Consider the following 26665-nt stretch of genomic DNA (forward strand, 5'->3'; position numbering starts at 1 on the left):
CAACTTCAAGGGTGATCCTGCTTTTGAAATAGCAAATTTTTAAATTTGTCATACATTGTAAGAGCAGGAAAAATAGCATATTCCAAAGAAATGTTTCTCCTTCCTACTTAACACGATACAAGAAAAGTTAAAAACTCATCAAAATGCAGACTGTGAACAATTTTTGCTTTCTATATATGTTACAAACAAAGAAGCCAAGTAGTCTGTATACAGTGAAATAACTGATAAATTACACACAATGGTGTATAATGTTACATATGATTAATTATTATAGCATCTGAAAGCAAAACCGAACACTATAAACATGTTTCTGGGAAAAATTGATTAAAAGAGTAGAGGAAGATTATACATTTTTAAAAAGTGACCTTGGAAGGAAAAACACGAGCCTAATTTTGTTATTTTTATGATGGCTAAATAAATCACATGGTTCTGAGGTATTATTTATTATTTGTGTTGGGATAGCAGCTAAGAACTCTGGTAATGCTGAGCACAGTACAAATACAGAGAAAGAGACCTGGCCATAAGGAGTTTATAACCAATGATGTGATATATTTTTTTTTCCGAAGCACATAGCACTTTATTAATATTTCAATCTTTGATTAATGAAAATAAAATCACTGAACAGACTGTTCTTGGAAATTTTTCTGCCACATTGATCAGTACTTGATAAGAATTAAGAGAATTATTAGGATTTTCAGTTTTCATAATGATGGCAGTGATAAGAGATGTTCCCACTTGCCATTCCCCAAGCAATCCCTGGGCAGCCAATATAATAAACAACAACAAAAAGTGCTTCCACCATTAAGAACTGTTTGAAGAGTATGCTAAATGTAGGAGTGCTTTATGTATTAACTTTGGTAAATTTTAGGAGATGATTGATATAAATTCTAAATGATCAGAATCTGAAACTGAAGTAATTAGGTCGCTCTTGAGAAGTGCTTTAAGCACTTCTCCTCCTTTTGTCCTGAAATATATTACTTATATTAACCCTAAAATTCAATTTCAATTAGATAGTGAAAACCTACGTCATCTGAATTCCCCGGTTTGGATGGTAAATATTTACAAATGTAGGGATGAGAGAACCTGTAGAGATGAGAAAATCTGGTTCAGGATCCAGAGAAGTTCTTGGAATTCTGAGTGTTCAGGCTAAAAACCTTCAGAGATCTCTAGGACCCCTTGTGTCTATCCCATACTCCACCTTCACCCATATCCTCACCCTAAATTAGAGACTGAGAAGAAAGAGAATCTTGTTGGGCAGTACTCTCTTCTCAGCTCCTAATCCCTCTTCCACCAACAGGGATGCCTTCCTCTTTTCTCTTTTGTGTCCTAGGAATTTTAGTCTCTCTTTTCTCTCAGACAATACATCCTTCTTTTATGGAAAGGCAAGCAACAGTATTGTTTTGGCTTCTGTTCTTTGCTGCCACCTTCCATAGGGGACTTAGCAAGAAGAATACTTCCTGAACAACACAATACATTGAGTCTGGCATAATCAGATGTGATGATGACTGGTTCCAGTGAACTCGGTTGAAAGAGCACAGATGATGCATGAAGCTAAAACTCTGCTAAATTTCATTTGTGTCAGCTGATTGAAAACAGAGACCAAGAAGGGCCTTTAGTAACCTTCATTATTATGTGACTCATCTGCCAGTCCAGAAGCTGGAGCTATTGAGTCTTTTTTTACTCCTTGTCTCCACTTACTGGCCCAAGAAGAGGATTCTTCCCTCTCTGGTAAGGTAACTGTGTGGTTTGCATAGTAACCTGTAGGATTTCTCCAAAAACCTCTCTGATATGAACAGGTCTTAGGGTTATAGCTTGTTGGCCTCCCCATTCAACATGACTATGAGGTTGTTGGAGTAGACAGGGAAACACACTGAACAGAGGAATTACAAATATAACAGTCCTTTCCTGGACTGTTCACCCCAAGGTGACTGGCTAGTCACCTTGCTACCTTAGAACTTGCTGGACTCCAGAGCTGTCCCAGCTGGGACACTGGGAGCAGTAGAAAGAGATCCTCTTCCCATATGAAATCAAGTTGGAATTTTGCTACAATAAACTGCTGAGAGAGGTGCAAGTTGAGGCTGAGGAAAGGATAACAAGAAAAGGAATGCAGAGGAGTGAATAAGAGCACCATATCTCTCCACAGGGCCAGATAAGATGGTCATACTTTCACAGTTCAGGCCTTTATCTCTCTAGAGTCTCAACTTTCTTCCTGCCTTGCCATGCAGATTACCAGATGTGGCACTTCTTAGCTGGGTTCATTGGTGATCTGCTGGGGCATTGGAAGTGTTCGGCAAAGTCCTGGCTATTGCTGATAGGCCCACAGACACGCAGTTGCAAGGGGCTGTGTGGATCTGTGTGCATGTAAGATTGCAGTTTCTCAGGATGCTGGTGTCCACACATTGCCTGAAGAGAAGCAAAACAGAAAAGTCAGTTTGCCTGAAAGTCCTCATGTGAACAAGTCTTAAGGGTCCCCTTTGTGTCTCTGAACATTCTGCATGACTGAGGCTGCTGAAGTAGGCAAGGAAACACACATGGGGGCCAACAGTGCCCAGATCCTTCCCTTCACAACCACAATTTCCCACCGTCTTCCCCTTCTCTACAATTCTCTGTCTCAGCTTCCCTTTCTGACAAGCCATCTGCTTTCTTTCTAAACTATCTAGTCCAGCACACAGGGAATGTCGAGCACTGGGGAGCTCGGGCTCATGCAATCTTGGACTCCATCTAATGTGACAATACAGATATAACCTCGGTATCTTTAGTTTCTTAAGTAAAAGCCATTAATGCTTACTGAGAAAGAGGAGTGCTTACACAACATCTTATTATTACTAGAGTGGTGGTGGGGATATTATATGATTTTACTGGTGCTACAGGTGAAAATCCAGGTCATCGCTCTGGTGAGTACAGTCTTCATTCACTGACAAATGATGCAGTAGCAGCCACATAGCCTCTGAAATGCAAGTCTTGTCACAGAGATCCAACCATCTGTGATTTCAGGACTGGATTAGTTCTTTTCTACACACTGCTCTGATCGAACGTCACTACATGCACAAAAGTCACAGAACTAGAGCAACTAATAAGGGAGTGACTTTTCTGAGCACAGAAGTCAATGATCTGTGATCAGCAACTCAACTGCACAGCTATGCATAAATCTTCAAACAAGAAAAGAGTTCCTCAAAAATCACCAGCTATGTGCTCATGTACTTCTAGTTCCTTATCTCTAAATGACATTCTAAACTTTTTCACCATCACTCTGAATGATATGACATCTAGTCATTTACCGTGACAGAGAGGTGGATGAAAGAAAGCATAGCCGGATAAGTGCCTTTTCCAGTAAAATTCCACTTTCAATTTGTAAAACTGAACATGATTGCAAAAAAGTTCTCAGAGGCTGGCTGTGATCCACACTTGCTCTGACACAACTTGTCTGCTATAATTTAATTTCGTAGATTTCAGAGCTTTCTTTAGGATATGTTCACAGACAGGCCTCTTGTTATCTTTGAGAGTCACTACAGAATAGGGGCCCCATATGTGAATTTTAGGTTTTTAAATGAGATTCTGAATCTCCCAACAACATTAATCATGCACAGTTCTGTAAAGAAGATGAAAGGGACTTGAACACTGAGAAAGACAAACTATTACAATGTGGAGGACAACGGAGAGGGAGACAGATGCATGACTAGCCTGGAATACATTACATGAGCAAAACTGAGGTAAAAGAGCTGATCATGTGAAAGTCCAATCTTAGGTAAATCCTTCTCTTTTCTGTGCTTTTTCAGCCAGTTCTTATAGGCCTGTGGAGAAAGCAAATTAATAATAATAACCTCGTCTTCAGACAGTTTTCCTAAAACTCATCTTCCATTGATGAAATATATCAATCTAATGAATATTTAATAAATATAACGAGTAGGTATCTCTCTCTGCTCATTCTCAGGTGCTGACCATGCCTCTAATAGATTTGAGAAGGTAAAATATCAATATAACTCCTGTGCTTCCCATTTCAGACACTACCACGCACAGATGGTCAGAAGAAGAGCTGTGGTGACTGCACTATGAAAGGACGAAAATTACTTTCAAAATGAGTCAGTAATACTTGAATAAAAACTAAAACACTTTGCATGTTGTTGCCACAGAGGCCACCAATAAACCTTTGTGCATGTGAACAATCTCGACGATCTTTGTGCAACAAAGTACCATCTGAGACCTAGAGATCTCAGAGCACAGTGCATCCAATAATTAATTAAACTTTTGAACTCCTGCATGAAGAAATCCAAGACTCTTTCTAGACAGAAGTTAGTGCTGAAAGGATTATTATGGGGTTGTTTTAACACTACACAAAATTCTGGTTCTTAGGGGTAATTTAAATGAACTCAAATGTCTCAAGCTTAGTTCCTTAGGTATAACATAAGTGTGACATAATAATTACCTACTTTTGTATGCATGACATAACTGGGGAAGTAAAAAAAGGCCCACCCTGCAATGGGTGAAGGGGAGAAGTGCCCTTATATGATAGCAGTGATTTAAACCTACGACTGGAAGAGCAGAGGACATGCAGGGCATGCACTGCGCTGGCAGAGATGTGCCAGGAGCCTAGGACTGGAGCAGCATGTAGGACAGGGATGCATAGGCAATCTTGCAGCATATTGGTTGAGTTACGTGGTGAGACTGTAAGATCAGAGAAGTAGATAGACTGCAATACCTGGTAAGCAATGGCAAGCCCTCCATTGTCAGCTATATTCTCCAACAGAGTAAAAGTCCCATTGACCTTAAAGCCAAGCATGGAGTAACTTTCATACTGTTCTACCAAGCAATCTATAGCTTCCTGTAGTGCACTCCTCTTGCAGGTAGGACAGCCCCCAGGTAACACTGCAGAAAAAAAGAGAAATCCCAGAAAGTAAAGTTATTTCTGGTGTTCACTTACATTCCCCACGCTAATCACTGATATCCTCAACATGATCTGGAATGGGTTTTCCTTAGCTTCATCTACCTTAGTAATATATGTATATATTGATACAGAGACTAGGATTTAAGATCCCTTGAGGGAAAGTACCCCTGGGGACCTGGAAGAGTAAACAAAGAGGATAAGCTTCACCCCCAGCCAGTACCCACCATAACTATAGAATGTGTGAAGAAGTTCATGTGCCATGAAGACCCCAATGGCTCCAAAGTTCATAGCACTGAAAAATAAACATGAAAAGAATGCTTTTGAAAAGAAAAGGAGGGTAAGTGAGCGTTCTTTCTCTATAGCCACCGAGCACAACCGTGTGCTATGCAGGAGCATTTAACTCTGCAAGAACACAGACACACTTTCTATTTATTGTCTCCCAGATGCAGCACACTCCGTAGAATCCAAATAAAAGTATAAATTACTCTACCAATGTTTGAAATTGTCCCGTGGATTTGAGTTAAAGAACTCCTAGCTCACAAGCCATAATAATAATAAAGAGTCTGTTGAGAAACTCTGAGAGTCTGTCTGAAACACTGACTCTAATGAAAATGTATTGTTGTAGAGATATGCCCTGCATTACCCACTACTGGTTAAACTGTTACATAAACAGTAACTGGCAATGGTAGCATGGTTGGACAAACAATCTGGCAACAACAGGGTGGTTAAAAATGGCACATATAACTGGCAAAACAAATTAAAATCATGAAGGTTTGACTACAAATACTCTGATCACACCTTGGCAATAGTCCCACTACAAGCAGGCAGTTGGACTAGAGACCTCCAGAGGTCATCTATGATTCTATGCAATGAATTTACAAATATTCTCACAAGCAAGAGTCCACTCAAAATGTATTTCCATAATACGAAATGATGAGCTCATTTCTTTCTTACATGTACTGATTAACACTGCAGAAGCATTAAATGAATGTAGAAGATCATTATTATATCACTAGGAAGTCAATAAAGCACTGACAAAAACAGAACAGCTCATCTCTCAGAGCTGCTCTTTCAGAAGCTCTGTAGCTTATAACAATAGTGCTGCTTTCTTATTTTTAAAGATATCCTCAGAGTCATCTGAATTGAAGAATTCTTTTTGACAGTAAAGTTTAAAATTTGGAACATCACATGACAAAAAGCTAGTGTGCCAGCCCACCAAAAGCTGATCAAATTTGACTTCTGACTCTACTGAACTGGAAGAACAGTGAGAAAAAATTTATTTTGCCAACACTGAATTCAAAAGTAGTAAGAAGCTGCAGATCCTTTTTCAGACACAAAGAATATGGTGAGTGAGAACCCATACCATGTAAAAAAAAAAATTTGTTATTATTCTTTCACAGTGTCTTATTCTTGATACTACGAATTTACAATGAATTTCTGAAACACTGCAAGCACTAGAGGATGTTGTACAACTAGTGGCAGAGGATCATCATAGAAAAATAAGAATTATTTTAACTGAGACTTCTGTTTCTTTCCAGCTTAAGCCTCTTCCCACAGTGTGAGCTTATCTCTGGAATACAATGGGTTTTTGACAAGTCTTTATCCATTGTCATGTAAGAAGAAAGGATAAATAGTACTTTTATGATCAACGATTTTTAGTGATTTTAAGATCAGAAAAATTATTGCTAAACAGATCTGTTCAATATGATGGAAGAATCCAACTATAAGAACTGCATAAGAATCATTGTTGTAGGCAAAGCCTCAGAATGCAAAGTGCGCCTGCTTATTAGAAGAGATTTCTTTAAAAAAGAGAAGAGCAGAATTGTATTTCATCCATTTGAAGAGACTTCTGACAAGAAGTTGCTCTGTGAGTCTCCTATTTTCTATGGGTTTCATAGGAATTCTTGAATCTAGAAAATAAGAGGCAGAGGTGAACTATCTTCTTTGCAATTAACCTGCATAAGATTTCTGCCTTTTTGCTCTGGACTCATACCTAATGCCAAGAAATCTGAGAGTCTGATAGCAGTTAGTGACAGATGAAAATATACTCAGCTTAGTTTCTAGATTTTGATTTTGCTCCAGCAGAGTCAACGGTCAAACTCTTTCAGAGCTTATCAGGGCAGAAATGGCAAGCAGTAACCATCTAGCTTCAGAAAAAGCTAAATTTTATTTCTTTCCTCTATTAATAGAGGTTTGCTTTCTGGGATGCAGTGAGAAAAAGAGGTAAAGACAGATCCATTCAGATTCTTCCTGGAAACATGGTGCAGCAAAGGGAACTACATTCAACTTCCACCTTTGCAGTCCCTCCGTACCTGGGAAACTCCGGGTTGAAAAAAGGGCTGCGAAACATTCCGGCAGGGAAGACTACCATGTGCTGCCTTAGTGAGTAGTATGAATGCACATCCCAGGGGGAAACCTTCCAGCTAGAAGCAGAAAAAGAGAAACGAAGAACATATTATCTCCTTACTTCATACCTTGCTCCTTTCTTCCACTGCGTGTGCAGAAATGCCTCAATACCACTTAAACGCAGCAGAGGCAAACACTGAAGTTCACATCATCTAGAGTAAAAGGTGTTTAAAATAAACCTTCACTTGTTTACATACAGCCACTGCTAGTAGTTTAGTTTTCATACACATTAATGGATTCTCCCTTCACAGCATCCCTGTCAAGTAAGTCATGATTATTAGCCGCCTGTAACATGCTGCATAGAGTACTCTTTAGGCAGCCTCAGGTCCCAAGCATGCCTCTCTATACTGCCTGCCTTCAAAAGCATCCTATGTGCTGTCTTTGAGGTAACCACACCAATATTCATGCCAACACAATGCTTTGCTGTCAGATAACTAGGTCCAGGACCACCAGCTATTCCCATTACTCAAGGCTTTATGTTAATGGGCAGAAAAGGCGAGGGTTTTGAGGGTTTTTTCAGGGTCTTGGGCTCCCTCCACAACGGTGGCACTTTTGGTAGCATGAGCTCAGACTGAATACAAATTCGCTACAAGAGAGGCTGCCAGATTAAAGGCTTTTTTGAGAATAAGTCAGCAATGCACCCTTGCAGTGAAAAAGGCCAACAGCACCCTGGGCTGCATTAGGAGACGTGTCACCAGCGGGTCATAGGAGGTAATTATACCCCTCTATTCAGTGCTGGTGAAACCACATGTCGAGTACTGCATGCATTTCTGGGCCCTCAGTACAAGATAGGTACATACTGGAGGGAGTCCAGTGAAGGGCCACTAAGATGATTAAGGGATGGGAGCATTTGTCATACAAAGAGAGGTCGAGAGAGGTGGGATTGTTTAGCCTTAAGAAGATTCAGGAAGATCTTATCTACATGTATAAATACTTGATGGGAGGGTGTAAAGATAATGCAGCCAGACTCCATTGAAAGACAAGAAATTGAAAGACAAATTGAAAGACAGGAAATTCCATTTAAACATAAGAAAAAAATATTTTACTGTGAGGGCAGTCAAACACCGGAGCACGTGCCCAGAGAGGTTGTGGAGTCTTCGTCCTTGGAGATATCCAAAACCTGGCTAGGCATGGTCCTGAGTAGCCTCCTATAGTTGACCCTGCTTTGAGCAGGGGGTTGGGCTAGATGACTGCACAAGTCCCTTCCAACCTCAGCTGTTCTGCAAGTCTGTGAGCCTGTAATTTTTCTTCAATTCAGTTTCTGAAACTTACTTATCCTGTGAGTGATGCTGAAGGAGTCTCTGGTAGGAATTCTCCCTCAGTGTCTTCAAACAAGCCACCACATTGAGGAGAAAAGTTTCTTGATTTATTTCCAACTAAGGGAAGAGATAGGCAATGTGACTGTCACAGGACATAAGTGAAGAATGAATTGGACAGTATGAGAAAGAGAAAAGTCCCAGAAGTAAAGAAAGGGGCTCATTAAAAGACAAACCATTGAAATACTTTTTTTCCTCTCCTACAGAACTTCAATTTAAGGTATGACAGGAAAGATATCTAAAGGCCAAACAGAACATACATCCAAGACACAATCAGTCCCTCCCAGGCCAGCCACTCTGGATAGGAGAAAGCATAGGCAATAAAGCAGAAGCAATGGATACAGGTTCTCTGCACGGTCTATTATCAGAAAGAGAACAGTAGGCTATGTGCCTTGCTCCAGAGATCCTAGCCTCTTTGAGCGACAGGCAAGATAGCAGTTGGTACAGGTAAACTGCCAGTAACGAGGCAGGCATGTTTACATTATATAGCTCACATTCTGGTATTCCAGGTTCACTTTGGCAATCTGGAGTATGTGAGCTGGATAGCCAATTTCCACTTGTAGTTTAGAAACCTGAAAACATAATAAACAAAAAAATAAAGAAACATGACCGATAGGAGGCTTTACATTCTAGAAGCCCTTTTTAAGCTGTATTTCTGAATAATGTGAATATGATCTACAAATCAGCCCTTTGAAATGGCAGCTACACTGTTTCAAGCAATGCATCTCTGCTCTCTGAACTCAATGGCCTGAGGCCTAATGGAGCTCTACTCTTTTTTTGAGCATTGTTTTCTGACATTCAGCTTTATAGCTTTTAACCTCTCTTCGTGTACAAATCTGAAGGTGCAATGTATCCCAATACAATTAACTAGGGGTGTCCATGGACAAACACTGAACCTCTCTACCTCTATGTATCAGTGAATGATCATGTGTATGTGATGGCACTTATAAAGCCACCTACAATTTTTAGTGTGTTTAAGGGATCTGTTTAATATCATGTGTCCGTAGAAGCGCTTAGGAATATGTGAAGGTGCAGGCCTTCTCTAAAAGCTTCAGGGAAAGGAAGGCCTCAGTAACTTATACCTTCCGCACGTACCAGGACGTTAGCCTCTTGGCGGGTCTGCTCATCCATCCACTCCAACTGATGGAGTTGGTCATAGAGGGCATCTCGGATCTCGGAGAACATCTGCTGAGCCTGCCATGGAGAAAAGAAAGTACTGCCAGGACTGCAGAAGAACATTTGTTTAGCCTTAGCTGATGTCTTCCCATGTTCTGACAACTCAATCACAAAACACATGGGGGATGATTCCTCTTCTCTCAATGACAGAGGAAATTCAGTTTCTACATCTGTTTAATCTTAGGTTTCTTAGGCATACAGTGGTCCTTCACTGGTCTCAGCATTCTCTCTCATACACCTTTTCCTCTTGCCTCTCACTGTAAGATGGAGGCATAATTGCTTTCCATTTGATCCCTATTGGGATGGCACCGAATCAAAAGATCTCCCCACTTCTTAAGTGAAATGAAAATTTGGGATCCATAAACATTTCATATTGGTGTCTCCCTTTCCAAAGTTATAGCAACGTGAGACTCTCCTTCACAGTTCTACTTTGTTGATTCAGCTTTGTGCTTCAAGTACACATAGTTTTATTTTCCCACTATCTTTTCTTGGGGTTATTGTTTTGTGTAACTTTTATACACTGCAAACTCCTCATAAACCTCAGTGCCTACATTAATTTTCCTTAAAAAAAAAAAGGAACTCTTATCCTCATAGGAAAAAAAAAAGTGTAGGTAGATGTTCCTTCTATTGTGGATCCACTCAGAACATTTTGTCATTGATGTGTTTTTCTATAACTGTTTACAAACATTATGTAACTAACACTAACTATCATAGGATGGTTTATTGAGTTGACATTGCAAACCTTATTTTAAATCCTATTTTACACTGAGACTGCATGCATTTGTAGGGTTCTCATAGGTACTGGCGCTGCATGCCTGACTTTGTTAGCAGACATAATGAAGATAATTGCTGGTATTTTAGTTTTGATTATTCTAGCAATAAAAGTACTGATGTTCTGACAATAGCTGTCCTTCCCCAAGAAGCAGGAGAAGTATGTATGTACTGAACAAATAAAAAGGTATGCAACCTACACAGGACCTTGCTTCCTTAATCTTGTCCTAAGCTGCCATGGGAAAAAAAAAAAAAAAGAGAGATGCAGCTGAGCTGTGCTTGGGGGAGAAGAGGATGAATACCTACAAGTTTCTTGTTCTGTTGAGGGAAAATTTCTTGCACAATCATCTGCCCTAGGACTGGTTCAAAGAAAGAACTGGTTTCACTCAAGCACGTCCTCCAGCGCTCATCTGGGATCTGTAAGAATAGAGAAAGAAATAGTACCACATGGGAGCAGGGAAGAAGACAGGAAGATGAAGACAGTAGAAAGATATGCAAACCGAGAATCAGTAGCATATATGCTATTATTTAGAAATGACAATCATGAATAAGAAGTAATTTAGTTCCATCTAAGGCACCTCAGAAAATTTTATTTAGGTAAAACAAAGAACTGATTTACCCTACTTACTTTCACACATGATGAGGACTCCTATAGGAGCTGAGACAAACACAAAGAAGACGGACATCTGTGTATTGTTTCCTGCCCCATGATATAGAGCAATCAGCTCTCTAAAGGTTTGTGTGTCACATCAAATTCCACATTATCATCTCTTTGAGAAACAGAAAGAATTTACTGGCATGGCAAGAGTGGTTTTCTTCCCCAGATCTAAGAAACTCTCTCCAGAGGATACATGAAAAGAACATCAAGAAGGAGTGTCCTAGGGTGTTCAGCTGCTGTGGAGGCTGAAGAAGTTGGCAGAAGGCAAACTCACCACTCTAGAACCCATTTTTCCATGAAGAATCTTAGATAGCTCCAGGCGTGCATCTTGGAATCGACTGTCAAGGGCTGGGGAGAGATTCCCAACCAGACAAACAATCATATAGATGCGAAGGACCCTGTAGGAAAAGGGCGTTTTAAAAGATCAATACAAAAGGCCCACTGAAGCCCATATTAAAGTGAGGTCACTTCCTGGCTGGACCACAGCAAGTATTTAAACAGCAATATCATTAACAATCTAGGCCTAAAAAAATGAGAAGAAAACTCTCAGCTCAGAACAGCAAGCAATATTTAATTTTATGAATTAAACATGAATATGAATAACGCTGGGCAGGAAACAGTGTTTAAGCCTACTAGCAGTGCCAGAGAATCATGAACGGCTACAAAAGGAGCTCAAAGTCAATATGGCAAATTTTTGTCACCAGCAGCCACATCCAGTTTGTTAGGTTATGAGGCTGAAGGCTAGCCACCATGAACAAAAAGGCTTGGTGAAATTTTAAGAGGAACAGTGACAGTCAGAGCTCCCCCACTGGCCAAATCAGTGAAAGCAGAGCACCCTGAATGGGCTACTCCTAGGGCTATCAAAGAACAACTGGCCCATTGGCTGAGGTGCGAAACCCAGGGGACATCGGCCAACCACAGAAACTCTCTGCCCGGAATGCCTTGAAGACTAAAGGGGGTTATTGCCTACAGGGCTATAGGATTCATTATGGGAGGCAGGGGGAAGAGCTTTTTAAAACAGTGTGAAACTTACTATAGACAATTTTAAGGGGAATGTGGGAATCTGTGACTTGCTATGGGGTATTTGGAGGAAGGACCAAAGACGGGGAAGGGGAGGGATCATGGTGGATTGGGAGGAACAAGCATGGGAAAATATACAGGCAAGGGGATAAGGGAGATGGCTGAATAAACATATGGCCTGCTGCTACGTTTGTCTGATTGAGCCCTGCACATGATCACTGCAGTCTGTCCTATCTACTCATTAAATCCTATTTATAACTATCTTACGCGCGGGTGTGCTCTTTGTTCTGAGTAGGTATGTGAGAACAGAATCACAGAATCACAGAATGGTTGAGGTTGGAAGGGACCTCTGGAGATCATCTAGTCCAAGCCCCCTGCTCAAGCAGGGTCCTCTACAGCATATTTCCCAGGATCGCGTCCAGGCGGGTTTTGAATATCTCCAGAGAAGGAGATTCCACTACGTCTCTAGGCAACCTGTGCCAGTGCTCTGTCACCCTCCCGGTCAAGAAGTTTTTCCTCATGTTCAGACAGAACTTCCTGTCTTTCAGTTTATGCCCGTTGCCTTTTCTCCTGTTACTGGGCACCACGGAGAAGAGACTGCCCTCATCCTCTCGACACCCTCCCTTCACATACTTGTAGACATTGATGAGATCGCCTCTCAGTCTTCTCTTCTCCAGGTTAAACAGGCCCAGCTCTCTCAGCCTTTCTTCAGAGGAGAGATGCTCCAGTCCCCTTAGCATCTTTGTAGCCCTCCGCTGGACTCTCTGCAGTAGTGCCATGTCTCTCTTGTACTGGGCAGCCCAGAACTGGACACAGTACTCCCCAGGCCTGAGTAGAGGGGGAGGATCACCTCCCTCGACCTGCTGGCAACACTCTTCCTAATGCAGCCCAGGATACCATTGGAACACTAGTGAACTTCAAGCTGGACCAGCCAATGAGTAGGATAAGAGGTCTGAGTACCCACAACTGGAGTCAGATCATGCAACTTGGGAAAATGCAAGCTGAAGTACCAGCACTGGGGAGACTGGGAGGTCTGGGACCAGCTACTGGTTAGACTGAGTGCCAAAGATCAGCTACTGCAGTGATCTGTATTGTCTGAATGTACCTATCCAGACAGATAGAGAGATAAATAGATATTCCACTAGCAGACTTCAATCCTGATCAGCTGGAGATTAGGAATAGGATTCGGTCACTTGGGACTGTTCATGTTTGTATGAGTGCTGTGAGTGTGGCAGTAAAGGCCCTGTGTTTTGTTTCTATTGATCTGTGTGGCCAGCTGTTTATATATATATATGTAAAATACTATATATATTATATATGTATATATATTGTGTGTGCATGTGCAAGCCTACTGGGAGTTGTGCTAAGCCTCACAATTGGCTGAACCTGGGGATACAGAGCCACAGCTGCCTTGCATCCATTAGGCTACTGGATGCAGCAACCTCTTCCACAGACCCCTTTAATTTATAGTATCTGAAGTTAATATTTCTTGAGGCAAGAACAGCTACTATCACAGATATTAACTCCTACCTTTTATTCTGCCATTGTTCAATAAGTCGTGACATGCCTTGCAAGTAATCCATGTCGTGCACTGCAATTGGCTGAGAGGGATTCACTGGCACAGGATGGAAAGCTGCCTGGAGACACAGCAGCCAGTCAATCGCGGGTGCCTTTTCCTAAAAGTAAAATAAAGTTTACATGCTGAACTATAAACCCAGGTTAACTAATAAGAATTAACAGGGAAACTGGGATACATTCCCTGGTACCAGTAAGGGATATTTTCAACAAGTTGAGCTGTGGTTATTGGATGGATATTGATTATAGTAGAAAAAGACAGAAGACATATTTTTATCAAACTATCTGGTGGTCATGGTGGGGCTGAGGACCTGAAAAGCCCAGCATGCTACCAATAAGAAACAGTAAGTTAATAAGTTATTGAGAGCTCATGAGAGTTCAACAGACTCTATATATAAGCTGCAAGGGAATGGCATCTAAACAAGGGATCTTATATCACTTTTGATCTGGATCTTCCAGATATGAATACCTGTAGCTCCCTGATGGTGATGCGATAGAACAGCATCCCTCTCTGCCGTCTTTCCTGCAGTGGGGTGACAACTCGCTGGAGGTTAGAGATGAAGGACAAGGTAAGGGAAAAGGAGTCAGGGGGAACATCCTGTGGCCCTCCAAGTAGGTCCCCTAGTTTCTCCAAATATGACAGATACACACGGAGAACCTGCAATACAGAGCACACAATCAGTCGGAGAAAAATGACTGAAATTAAGTCACCCCATCCATCCATCCATCCATCTCAGCCACACAAGCTTCAGTCTCTCAAAATTGCCTCAGTCCTGCCCCTAAAGCTGTCTTATTCATTGCAAAATCCTTATCTAATTCTTTATGTGGAACAGAGTTTACTGAGCACAGCTTCCTTCTCAAAGAAGAACACTGAATTCCCAGTGAATAATCATCTTATTTTTGTCCCAACTTACAACCATTTTAAATACCACTATCATTTTAGGGCTGCAGGCCTGCCACCTCTGGTAGAGAGAAAGGCAGTGGACAGTGATACAAAGAGTCAGTATTTTGGATGGAGATGAAATAGCAGATTCTTGCTTCTGTTTTCATGAGCTATCAAGGAAATGTTTGTGATGGGTAAATAGGTTCATTTTTTAAGGACTCTTTTGAAAGAGTCAGACTCAGAAACTGAAATAAACTCAGTTTTGCTGCAGTTTAGGAAAATGAGAAAGTTGTGATGAAAAAACTTTGTTGCAATGACTCCCAAGGCCAAAGAGCTTTTTTTCCTCAGCTTAGGGTTAAAACTTTTACAAATAATTTTGAAATGCTAGCTACCCCTCCCCCAATGCACATACATTTTAATCAATATGTTATAAAGCCTTACTGTGGACAAGAAAATTTTGTTGAGAGATTTACTCAAGAGGAAACCTAAGGGGAAACCTTGATTCATATTACCTAGCAAACACACATTAAACTTATAACATGCTCTTTCTGGAAGTTTAAAACTTGTCAGCTAAAAATATGTTACCTTTTACAAAATAACTTTTTAGTGAAGTAGACAATTTTGTAGCAAATTCCTTCTGGAGACATTTTTAGAGGTCACTGTCCATACCCCATGAAAACAGGCCACTCTGAACCAGGAGAAAATTCAAGGAGATCCCTACAGCAAACAGCTATTTTTACCTTGCTTCAGCCTCTGATATGTTACCTCAAGATATTTCTTCTTCTCTTTGAATTCACTCTCAGGTGGCATCTCAAACTCAGGATGGTCAATCTGCAAAAGTAGTGCAGGAAGAACATCTGGCTATTTCCAGAAACATTGCAAACATGACAATAATATGTTCAGCAGGCTTTATTTCTGTGTCACAAAATTTGAAATGCCAACTGTTATAAATTGCTTAAATCTGTTGTGACTGGCATTCAAATGTAAGCCACATCATTGTTAAATACTTCTATATGGGACACAGTACTAATAGCAGTAGCACTATGTCAATAGCACTATTGCACCACTATTGCACTACTCATACCCATCCACATAAGAAGAACTAGTTGTTTCCATGACAAAACACAATCTATGCTGGCCAGGCAGGAGAGATGAGAGAAAGGAAGTAATTTATTCTTCATCATCTCCTTATTCTCCAGATATAAAGGGTTTTGTTAGTTAATTAAAAAGTTAACAGAAAATTTTAAGATTTTTTTTTTTCAGAGAAGAACACAGAATTAACATGAGCAAGCCTGGATCCCACTGGCTGTGTAACTCCCTCTTTATTCCCAGTGCTTCCTGATAATCCTGTTTTCTCAGTCCACTTACCTGAATTATATTGGTGTTGGGGTCAGAAGGACTAGGTCCCACATGGACTCTGAAAAAGGGAAAGGTGTTGTATTTGCCCATGAGAGTCTGAAGAGTTTGGTTAAAATCTTTTGCTTTCCCTCTGCCTGTGATATTCCATCCACCAATCTAGAGAGGGAGAGAGACAGCATGAGAGCAGGAGAGAAATATACTTGTTTGATCCTTATTTACAATTTTTTTTCACTCCTGTGAGCTCAGTCATTATGACAACTGAGAAAAAATAAGGTTAATGGCAACAGATGAAATCCATGAAGATTTCTACATACCCTGTTGGCTTTAAAATGACCTGTCACTTGCACTTAAGCAAAATGACAAGCTGCAAAATGACACAGTGCAGGGAAAAGGGATGATAATTATCAGCAGAACAGGGTGTACGGGAAAGAAAGGAGTGAAAGAGAAAAGAGGTCACATTTTTCTAAAGCCATTGAGAATGACAAACAGGGATCAGGGATTAAGGGTCCCACCTCCCTGACGGCAGCTTCATAGGCGGGCCTGTCGTCACTGCTCCTTGTGCTGGAAGGTCCTCCATCCTCCTTGGAGACAGAGCATAAATGCCCCTTGCTGACAGGAAGAGGAACACCTCTGCCTGGGAAGAGCAGCATTGTCCTCTTCGAGCAAGCCTCCCTGAAGCCTGCCGTAGTGGATGGCTATCAGATCTTAAACACAAAATCTCACCCATTTTGTGTGAGATGTTCCCTGACCTGAGTTGTATCCTACTGAACTGAGCTTCTCAGATTTAAAGTGCTTCCCTCTCTGTAGTCTTGGCTGCTGTATGGTTCTAAAGTAATACGTAAGGTCATGAGGATAAATTCAGAGATGTGGTGTCAGAAAGCCAAATCTGGGAGACAGCTTTCAAAGCAAGAAGGTATACTACTTAGAAGTTGGGCTGTGAACCAACTTCAGGGTCAGATGCTAGCAAAATGTATAGGAAAAATAATATAGGAATATCTGGAATATAGAAAATATAGGAATATCTAGTCAACACTTCACTCTTTCCTTTTCCTTACAGGAATTAACTTCTGTAGAGAGAAAATAACATAAACATTCACCTGATTCAGGAGGTCCTTTAATGGCTGAGTTCCTTGGGATTCTATGCGTTGAGTATCCATGCAGGATCGATAGAACAAGATTGCTTTCTCCTTAGCTGAGCTTCTTACCCCAAGTTCTGGGGTCTCTGAGAAAAAAAGGTAGATGAAAAACTACAAAAGCTGCAACTAAGAAAGCCAGGGCAGTATCAGAGCAGAAAAAATGATATAATAAAATATTACATCGCACTGTGATTCAGAGCAATTCAACAAAAATATCCACACTGGTCACTACTATTGAACCGTCAGAACAGGAAAGTTAATCTATGACCATGCAAGTTAAAGCAACTTCAACTATGAATAAGGAGAAAACTGCCTTCTATTTTCTAGAAATCCACCTAGTGTTGTGAAACAATGTCCACATCTTAAATCTGTACCTGGACTACTGCTGGGGCATGTCAGAATGCATGAAGGAACCTGTTCCCCCAGGCATCCAGAGCAAGAGGTCTTCCAGTGTTTGCCATGAGTCTTCCTGAGGCCGGATTCATGGGTTTCTTTGCATGGAAAGTGGAGTACAACAGGAAGATGGTTCATATCTAGGCTTCAGGCCAACATGGAGTTAGGACAGGGCCAGAGTGCAGATTCAAAGACAGCCAAAAGGGACTACTTTCACAAGGCAACAGAAAAATGGCTTGGTTTTCTGTCAGAATTCGAAGTGTGACTTCCATCACACTCAGCAAGGGGAACTGAAATGTTTGAAATATGGCTATTATAATAGGACATTTTCAGGAACAGATCTATACCTGTAATGATAGAATGAAGAGACTGGAATCAGTCCCTGTTGGGAATGATTGTGCTCTTAGTTATCAGTGTTCTCAGCTCTGACTGAGAAAGATACTGAAGGTAATACATCAATCATCTCCCGTCCCTACCTAAAAGCCTTTTCAGGATCAGCTGGTTTTCTTCCAACAACACATCAAAGACATTTAGTGATTCTTCTGTGGTTCTGCTTGAGTCTTTGCCTCTCCAGCTGCCACAGGCATATTTGTAGAAATCCTTGCAGGGGTCTACGGTGTCATTCCTAGAATTCAAGAGTCTGGCCAACAGTGCAAGACCCACCTCAGCATCACAGGATCCTGGTCAGGAAGTAAACAGGACAGAACTGAGCAGCAACAATGGCGACTGAGAATAACTTCAAACAAATAATGAGGAGTTATCTGTGCGACATTTCCCTCAAAAGATTTATTTTTGGTACAAACTTCTTTGCATGTGGAGTGTTGAATTCCCTGTAAGTTATTGCTGAATATGGAATAAAGCATGTACTATCTTTGACTTCATGGGAAGATTACTTTTGTACTTTATAAGGGAGATTCTGTAAAGAGAGGACAGACTGTCAGTTCAGAGGTGGTGTCCTGTATTGGTACTATCTGGGCAGTCACTGACTAGATTACTCTGCCTTCTGAATGCATGTTCTCTGATTCAGCATTCACTGATTCGGCCAAATGATAAACAAGGTACTGATGGTTTCAATACACAAAACAAGAGAAGGACATAGCACAGAGAAGGTAGAGGAGATATTCAAAACCCGCCTAGACGCGATCTTGTGCAATGTGCTCTAGATGATCCTGCTTGAGCAGGGGGACTGGACTAGATGATCTCCAGAGGTCCCTTCCAACCTCAACCATTCTGTGATTCTGTGATTCTGTGATTCTGTGATTCTGTGATTCTGTGAGATAAGTTTAAAACATGTGCATGAACCATTCTGAAAACATCTGTTTAGTTAATTTGATAGGGTACTGAATGTTCCCCGTCTCTCTTCACAGCTCCCCATTGAGCAGGAGACTCCCACTTTTCTGTCTATAATATGACTACACTGACTGATGCTAGAAAACTAGGACTAGACTTACAAAGTCAGGGATGGAAAAGCGGAGATGCTCCAAACCTCAGATTCAGCCCCAGTTTCCTGGAGGCAACTTCAGACAGAGCAAGACACTGCAGTGTCACACACAAGTTGTAGGTGAGGAGCATGAGATGCAACATCTGCTGGGCAATATAACACTGCTCTCCCTCAAAGCTGGGCCCAAGCATATCAAAAGGCAGATAGAGGAGGAATGGCGGAGGGGGGAGATCTTCAAGTAGGAGCCAAATAGTATACCTTGTTTACAATTAATGTCATCTTAAGTTTACTTGAGATTCTGAAAGTCTGGTTCTTACACAGATACTAAGCCCAATAAGCCCTGGAGGGAGATAGAAAAGGAAGGGATCTCATAAATGGGGTGGATGAGGAGGCAAGGAAAAGGATATTATGTATTATACCCAGACCACAGGTCATCATTATGTGGGTGATAAGCAGTGTAAAGCCCAGGACAATACTGAGAAGCAGCACACACAGAAGTAGTCTTTTCCTCTGAAGACATCTCTTTTTCTTTGCAGCTGCCCTTAGCTCCAGGTCACAGGTCTGAAGAAGGAAAATGAGACAAGCAGAAAAAAATGAAGAGAGAAAAATTACTTTTAAAGTTAGCACTGGTTATATACTCTAACTTCCACCTATTTTACAGGGAAACGGCTGATGAGACTAGTGCTAGAGCATTAGAAATGGTCCAAGTCTCAGAGGTGAGGCTATTTCCAGAGATTTCCTCACCTCCTTCATTTCCCTTGCTTTTCCAGATATAGCTATTGCATAACATTAAAAATTATGCATCTAAAAGCCATAAAGCTTTTTATGTGAGGGCCTGTTCCCCCATAATTCTGTTCCGGTTTATGGGATCTCCTTACATATACCTCCTGAATGTATCAAAGCCTTTTTGTGTCTGGTGGCTCCAGAAATGATTGCTCACCATCTCTGTTACAGTTTGCCAACCTGAGCATTCATTTGAGATCTTGAGCCTTGGAGTTCAGCTCACATAGGAGAAAAGACTTATCACATTCTAAAATGCATTCTAAACTGCAGTAAGCTGCAAGTCACAGATGATATCTTATACCCAGATAGGTTTTATCTCACTTAAATTTATTTGTATTTAGTAATCTAGGTCTGTCTTCTTAGTCAGGGGAGAAGGCTAGGCACCTTATGAGTACCCCTTCTATTTCAGATATCCGTTTTAGGATAAACCGAATCATCATCCAGAGATACTGATTTTTTTCTCCATTGACTACAAAGGAAGCTAGATGACTATGCTAGGTTACTCTCCAAAAAGTTAAATAAGTTGATTTACGATTTCAATAAGATGAAATTTACTGTGTGTGTCTCCACTGCTTCTACCTATTTTACGTGCATATACCTGGAGGAGAGCAGCATATCACAAGAAAACAGATATGGAAACGGAAGCTGGTGGTGTAAGGAAAGTGAAAGAACTAAAACATGAAATGTGGAATGACTGGGTGATAATATACAGTGAGGAAAAGGAGGCAGAAGAGAAAGAAGTAAAGAGAAGATAATAGAAAAGCCTTGAGGAAGAGGGAAAGGGAAGAAAGAGTATAGCAAGTAAGAGGTATAACTCTAGTAAGCACGAGAGCTGATGGACGTGTCAGTTTGAGAATCTCACATGGACTCCCACAGGGTCAGGGCCTGGCATGCACTCTTTCCCTCCTGGGAGGCTAGCTTCCAGCGCTTAAGGCCAGCTCTCTGATAAGAGAAAGTTGTTTGAGAAAACTTGGCTGTCCTTGGAACTCTCTGAGAAAAAACTAGAAGAAGCCTCAGTGGAGGCACCCACTCCTTCACTTGGGAGCTGCTTTTTGCAGCTTTCATGCTTGACCTCCATCTGAGATATGCTGCAGCAGCATTAAAATCATGCCTACACCTGGCCATGTACCCTTTTAATCTGGACCCTGACCCTAACCTGCAGACTTGACTTCCTGGCTTGACCTTGGACCTACCTTCCCTCTATGGATTTGTCTGGTGATCTAGACTCTTAGCTGAACCTGGCTACCACCACTAGACCACCTGCTTTACTCCCCTCTTTCCAGTACTGTGAGATTGTACCCCTTGCAGGTAAGGTCATTGCTCCTTGCCTGCCTTTTCGTGGACTCTCAGCTCCCAGCTTGTCTTCCCTTGCCCGCCCTTGCTGCTCTTTTACATAAAGCAGTTAAAGATTTTCTTCATTTGTCATCAGGCTCAGTATTTAACTTCTTTACCACAAAAACAGAACACATGATCTGTACAAAAATAACAAGAAGAAATGAAGCAAATCCCAACAAAGAAATGAAGCACCTCACAGCATATACCCCTTCCCATGAGGAAAGACTAGGAAAACGAATGAGTCCATTGTTAATCATCTTGCCTAACGTGCTACTGGAGGATACTCAGACACTGTCATGGGGATTCCTATATAAAAACTTCAACAGAACAGAAAACACAGAAAGAAAAAGAAAAGCAGAGCTTAATATGTGATATCCTTCAAACATGCAGTTGTTTTGATAATTAATAAAGGCTTCTCAAAAGTAAAAGGCAACCTACTTGACTCCTGCAAACTTCTAACAAGGGTTGGATACCTAACTGCCTTTGTCCCTTCAAAATTCTATTTCTGACTACATAAGGCAGGATACAGAATAACTAAGTGGAGAGCAAGTATATACAAGTGAACCCTGGTGTTAAAAGCTGCAAAATACAAAACATGACCATACTGGCAAAGTGCAGTGTGGGGAACGTAAAGGAGGAAATCTGAATTCCTTTCATATGCCCTTGCAGTAAAACATTTTAGCTTTTACTCTCCAAGTAGACAGTAAGGCAGGGAAGAGAGGGAAATAAAATTTGTCCAGCTGACAAGGGGGAAGAACAAGTATCCTTTGATGTGTAAGCCCTCACCTCTCACCTAAATCATTCACTATGCTCTTGTCTTCTCTGTCACAATGGACTTGTTTTTTTTTTCACACTGAAAATCTGGCCTATCCCAATTATGAAGTATTTACAAGTCTGGAGTTCTTTGGTCTCATTTTATTGCAGAATGTCTATTTCTCTCTTTCAAGTACTGAATGGCATGGCTGTGCAGCTATTAATGAAGCTGAGAAATGAGAATATTGTAAGACTGCCACGGCAATTTCTGTAGAACTTCTGGTTAACTGGAGGTCTACATCAAGCCTACACATTACGCTCTTTTTGAAATGGAAAAATGCATCAAATAGTAGATTTTTTAAAAACTCTAAGAAAACTAGACTTTCCCCCTTGAGACCCCAGTTTGAAACAGCTAGAGAAGTGTGCATGTACCTGGCTGATAACAGCAGATTACAGCATATCATAAGAGAACAGACAGGGGAAGGCAAGCCGGTAGTACACTTCTTGCTTAGAAACTGGATTCTAAGGTCTATGTTCTGTGAGCCATAAGAAGAATAAAAAGTGTTCTTCAAGCACCTCACCTTCCCTAAGAAATGCCTTTCTAATCTGGCCTCTGTTACTGTGCTTAGGTTTGAGAGAACTTCTGGATCTACATGAATAGAGAAAAAGAAGAGGAAAATCTTACTTTATATCCTTTACAGGACAACAGCTTGGAGAAATCCATATAGGCACACACCTGCTCTTTTGATACACTGATAATAACACTGACCTAGGCAATATCGCTGTCAGATTCTTAGTCTGCTAAAAATCTTATCTTTATGCCACAAATGAACGAACTGGTTTTCAAAATGGAGGCACACATACAAAGCCCTTCCAGATTCAGCGGTCATTGGTCAAGGAGGCATGGATTTAACTAGATGGAAGTGGAGGTGGGCTATACAAACATTCAGGGCATAGGATGCAGGAATGTTACATAGCTTGTAGGAAACAGAAGCACTTTTTCTGGCATGTTTCATAGCTTGGTTGCCTTATTCAACATGCCCAACATTTAGAGACAAGCGAATGGTTTACAGGAGGCTGTGGAAGAGAATAAAGAGCCTTGAACTTCTGGCAAAGTTCTTCCATATGGGCTTCTTTTACGAGTAAGCAAGAAGTTCGTATTTGCCTGAAGCTGAAGATGAATGTTATTTCCACTATAGTTTCAGTTCTTTCATGCTTTTCTTTTAAGAACGTGCAAGTGCTCAGATTTAAAAAGCTTCACTGTAGCTAAGTGTGTGAGATCAAATGCGTGTAAAATCACAAAAAGCTGATTTATAATTGTCCTCTTGATTGTAAAATGAACAGCTCTGCATTTGTGTTGTAATAGTCTACTACATGAATCATCCAATTCAAATGAGAGCATGACTTAGGCTAGCAGAATGTGGACAGGGTCCATATTGATTAAAATAAGAACTGTTTGATGCAGCTGAACCAGGCAAAGAACTTGACTCTCCGTCAACGTCTCTTTCCTTCTGTTTGTGAGCCAGTTCTGAATTCTGCGGAGAGGTTTAAGTCCCTTGGCCCAGTTCTCCCTCACCTCACATTTCACTAGTGTTCTGTACTGTTGCAGAAAAAAAGTACTGAGCAGCTAATATTGAGGAAAAGAAAATGAAAGATAGCGATCAAGGGCAGGGAGATTTGGAGCCATTATTCATAACTATTTTCCAGGCAATTTAAGGGTATAAGTTTTCAGCCAGCAGATTATTCACAAATTACTCACTTCTGAATGTTGCCCAAATTGTGTACATCCCATTAGTCATGTGGGTGACATGTTTTCAGATTAATTTGCAAAGAACTTAAGCATTTTCTTAAATCTATCTTCTGTCAGTAAATCATTTAGCTACATAAAATTAAGCACATTAAATTCCATTTGAGAAGTAACGCTTAAGCCTGTGTCGAAACTAAAAACAACTAATATGCTAATATGTAAAATTAAACAGAAAGTTTGCTGAATTATGGTCTGGACTGCTAAACATTAGAAGCATAGCAAGAGCCAATAGCTATTTAAAATTATGATTGCTGGCTCCTCTCACAGGAATATGAAAATATATATACAAACCAAACATTTCTGCAAATTCTGGAGTCAGCCAAATGCAGCTGAGATAAATATGAAGTGAATGAGCATTTGCAATAAAATCACAGCTTTTGCAATATTAAACAGCATACAATATAACAAAATAAACTTTTATTTTTAATATAATTTAGTTACATAGCAAACATTACTAGATCTATTGTATTTGAACAGCCTGTGCATTTTAGCAATCCTGAGCTAACAGCTCTGTGTGTATTGTCTGTAAATATGCAATTAACACTTTTCATGGCTCTACTTATATGAGACATCAAATCAGGAAAATTACACTGCACTACACGGGGAATAATTAGCCCTGCCATGTCATTCCTGCATTCATAAAACTATGCCATGTTCACCTGCAGTTATTTGTGGGGGGAAAAAAGTTGCACATATTTCTGCATAAAGACTTTCTGAAAATAATTTGTTTGTTGAAAAATGAGGATGCAATAAAAGAAAATAATCAGACTGTTATTATTATTTACTACAAGCAGTTGATGCATCTGGATGGCCTTTAAGATGACTAATACAGAGGGCAAGAAGTCCCAGATCCTTATGCCACACCCCACATCACTAATTCTGAGATGTGGGCAGGACCTTTCTGGGTACTAACTGGAAAAATCAACTGCTCCAACTCCCTAGGGCAGTAAGTAGCATAGCTATAAGAGGGGAAGAGCAGGGTGCAACAAAGATGACTCATCAGACCAGGGGACAAAGGCATTGCCTACCTCTGGAAGAGTCCTCATTCTTTTCTCTGAGCAAGCAGGCTTTGCCTCTGTGGTCGTTACCGCAGCTCTCACCTCTGCTTACTTGTTTACCATCAGTCCCTCGTGCTCAAGATTCGCTGCTGAGATTACAGACAATCTCTCTTTCCCAGCTTGACTGATTGCTGTGGGGAGGAGAAAAAAGAGGAAAAAGCTCAGTGAAGAACGCCCTTAAAGAAAACCGGGGGGGGGGGGAGGGGGGGGGAGAGAAGTGAACACATTTCTGCATTTCTGCAGCTCTCCATCCACTCTCTCCCCCTAACACCTCTCCCTCTCATAAAACCAGCTTTATTGTTCTCTTCTGCCCTTCCTTGGGACTCTTGTCTCTCGAAGCTACAGGGAAACTTTTTGAACATAAGTATGAAATTGTCTATCTCCCCCAGCCTTTCTTCTCAACTACTTCCTGCTTTGTTTTGCTCCAGCAGTCCTACTACCCTCCCCACCCAACGAGCCTGTTTTGCTCTGATATGCCTACCGCTAGTAGCCTGTTTCAACCTGCTGCTCTGGGGCCAGGAGGCCTCTGTCTATTGCAGGATAATGTGGGGTTTGGATCCTAGTGCTCTTCCTTTTCCAAGAGAAAGGCCGAAGTGCTGACTTTCATTTTGCTCTCTCAGCTCCACCCAAAAATCCATTTGAGGGGGAACACAAAGCCACTTCTGGTTCTTTTCTTTTATACTGAGACACATTAAAAAAATCATTTATTAGTGACCTTATTTCCACTGTTTGCTGCTTTGCAGGAGATAGCAGCCTGTGTGTCTTTGCTTCCCTAAGGTTGTCTATAGCAATGATTTCGGAGGGAAGTTTCCCTGCTTTAAGGACTGAGATCAAGGATCCATTCCCTGAGACCTTAGAAACTGAGTGGTGGAAGTTCGCATTTGAGACCTGTCGCAGAGAGTTCATGGGGACCAGTCTGGAGTCAGTAAACAGAAGGACAGGACAGGACTGTTTACCTCCCCATCTGGCTAGTCTCTCAGTGGACTCTGATGCCTTGGTTCACTAGTCTGAAGATAAATAGATGTCTGTTCAATTGTTCAGTGCTTCCCTAATTTTTAGTCTGTCTTCTAAAATTCAAATCTTCCCATATTCACCAATCAGATTACTTCCTTATCCCAGAAGTGCTTGCATAATTTCCTATCATCTTACTTGGATTATAGTGTGACAAAAGACTTCTTATATGACTCAAGCCAGTAGCTTATTCACAGTTCTTTCTACCTCTTAGGTCACTGATAGCTATATATTTCTACATTTAACAGACAACTCTAGTGTGAAAAAGGTCCTTGCTGACCCTTGCATTAGGCTAGCTCCCGTCAGCTTAACCCCAGACTCACTTTGCAAATACTCCTTGCATAAATGATTGAGGTCTGACTTAGTGTAAGTAACAAAACATCCAGCTAGTCACAGCTCCTGTTTCTCTGGTAGGGGCATTATGGTGATCCAACAGATGCAGAGGTGCTTTGCTCATTGTGGCCTGAAGTAATTTATACCTGGCCAAATCCCAGATCTTTTTGCAAACTGAGAGCTTGAATGAGGAAATGGGATTATGTAACAAATTTCTGCCCTATAATCCTTTGCTTTAACACACCTTTAAGTGTTTCATGTTTTTCTTCCACCTTTCCCTTTGTGACTTTTCCACTCTTATTTTATGCCTTTTCTTACAGTAGCTACAGCTCTAGCTCACTTTCAGAAATGTTTTTCATTAGTTGCATTAGTATAGACACAGAACCTGTATGAAAATGTATGTTGAGAGCTGACTAGATTTAACTGTAAGTGATCTTAACTAGAGGTATCTTTGTGAACTGACTGGACAAATTTGTTTGTGGCAATATACAATTTATTCATCTATCTTACCTATGTGTTTGAACTTTTCCATCTTCTTAATTATGACATTTAACAGCTTGTAAACTGTA

General features: G+C 40.9%; 1 protein-coding gene across 6 annotated transcripts; it reads right to left on the reverse strand.

The window, feature by feature from the left end:
* Positions 1 to 25335, reverse strand: KEL (Kell metallo-endopeptidase (Kell blood group)). 6 transcript variants are annotated; one of them, XM_068956366.1, is made up of 19 exons: positions 25234 to 25335; positions 24723 to 24883; positions 19436 to 19577; positions 18052 to 18255; positions 17144 to 17268; positions 16056 to 16202; positions 15453 to 15518; positions 14274 to 14462; positions 13760 to 13905; positions 11484 to 11607; positions 10858 to 10968; positions 9700 to 9798; positions 9099 to 9176; positions 8561 to 8664; positions 7195 to 7305; positions 5107 to 5174; positions 4697 to 4863; positions 3696 to 3791; positions 1 to 2403 (listed from the first exon to the last, which is right to left on the reverse strand). In XM_068956366.1, exons 2-19 carry the CDS (start codon positions 24738 to 24740, stop codon positions 2227 to 2229), a joined length of 2172 nt encoding a protein of 723 aa, XP_068812467.1. In that variant the 5' UTR covers positions 24741 to 24883; positions 25234 to 25335; the 3' UTR covers positions 1 to 2226. The 6 variants fall into 6 exon arrangements, 5 of the variants coding, with proteins under 5 accessions (XP_068812467.1, XP_009676384.1, XP_068812491.1 ...); XM_009678089.2 differs by lacking the exon at positions 25234 to 25335 and having other exon boundaries at positions 24723 to 25093; XM_068956390.1 differs by lacking the exon at positions 25234 to 25335 and having other exon boundaries at positions 19510 to 19577; positions 24723 to 24816.
* Positions 25336 to 26665: the final 1330 nt, after the last annotated feature.

Source organism: Struthio camelus, chromosome 1 (assembly GCF_040807025.1).
Source record: "Struthio camelus isolate bStrCam1 chromosome 1, bStrCam1.hap1, whole genome shotgun sequence".
In the NCBI taxonomy this organism is placed as follows: Eukaryota; Metazoa; Chordata; class Aves; order Struthioniformes; family Struthionidae; genus Struthio; species Struthio camelus.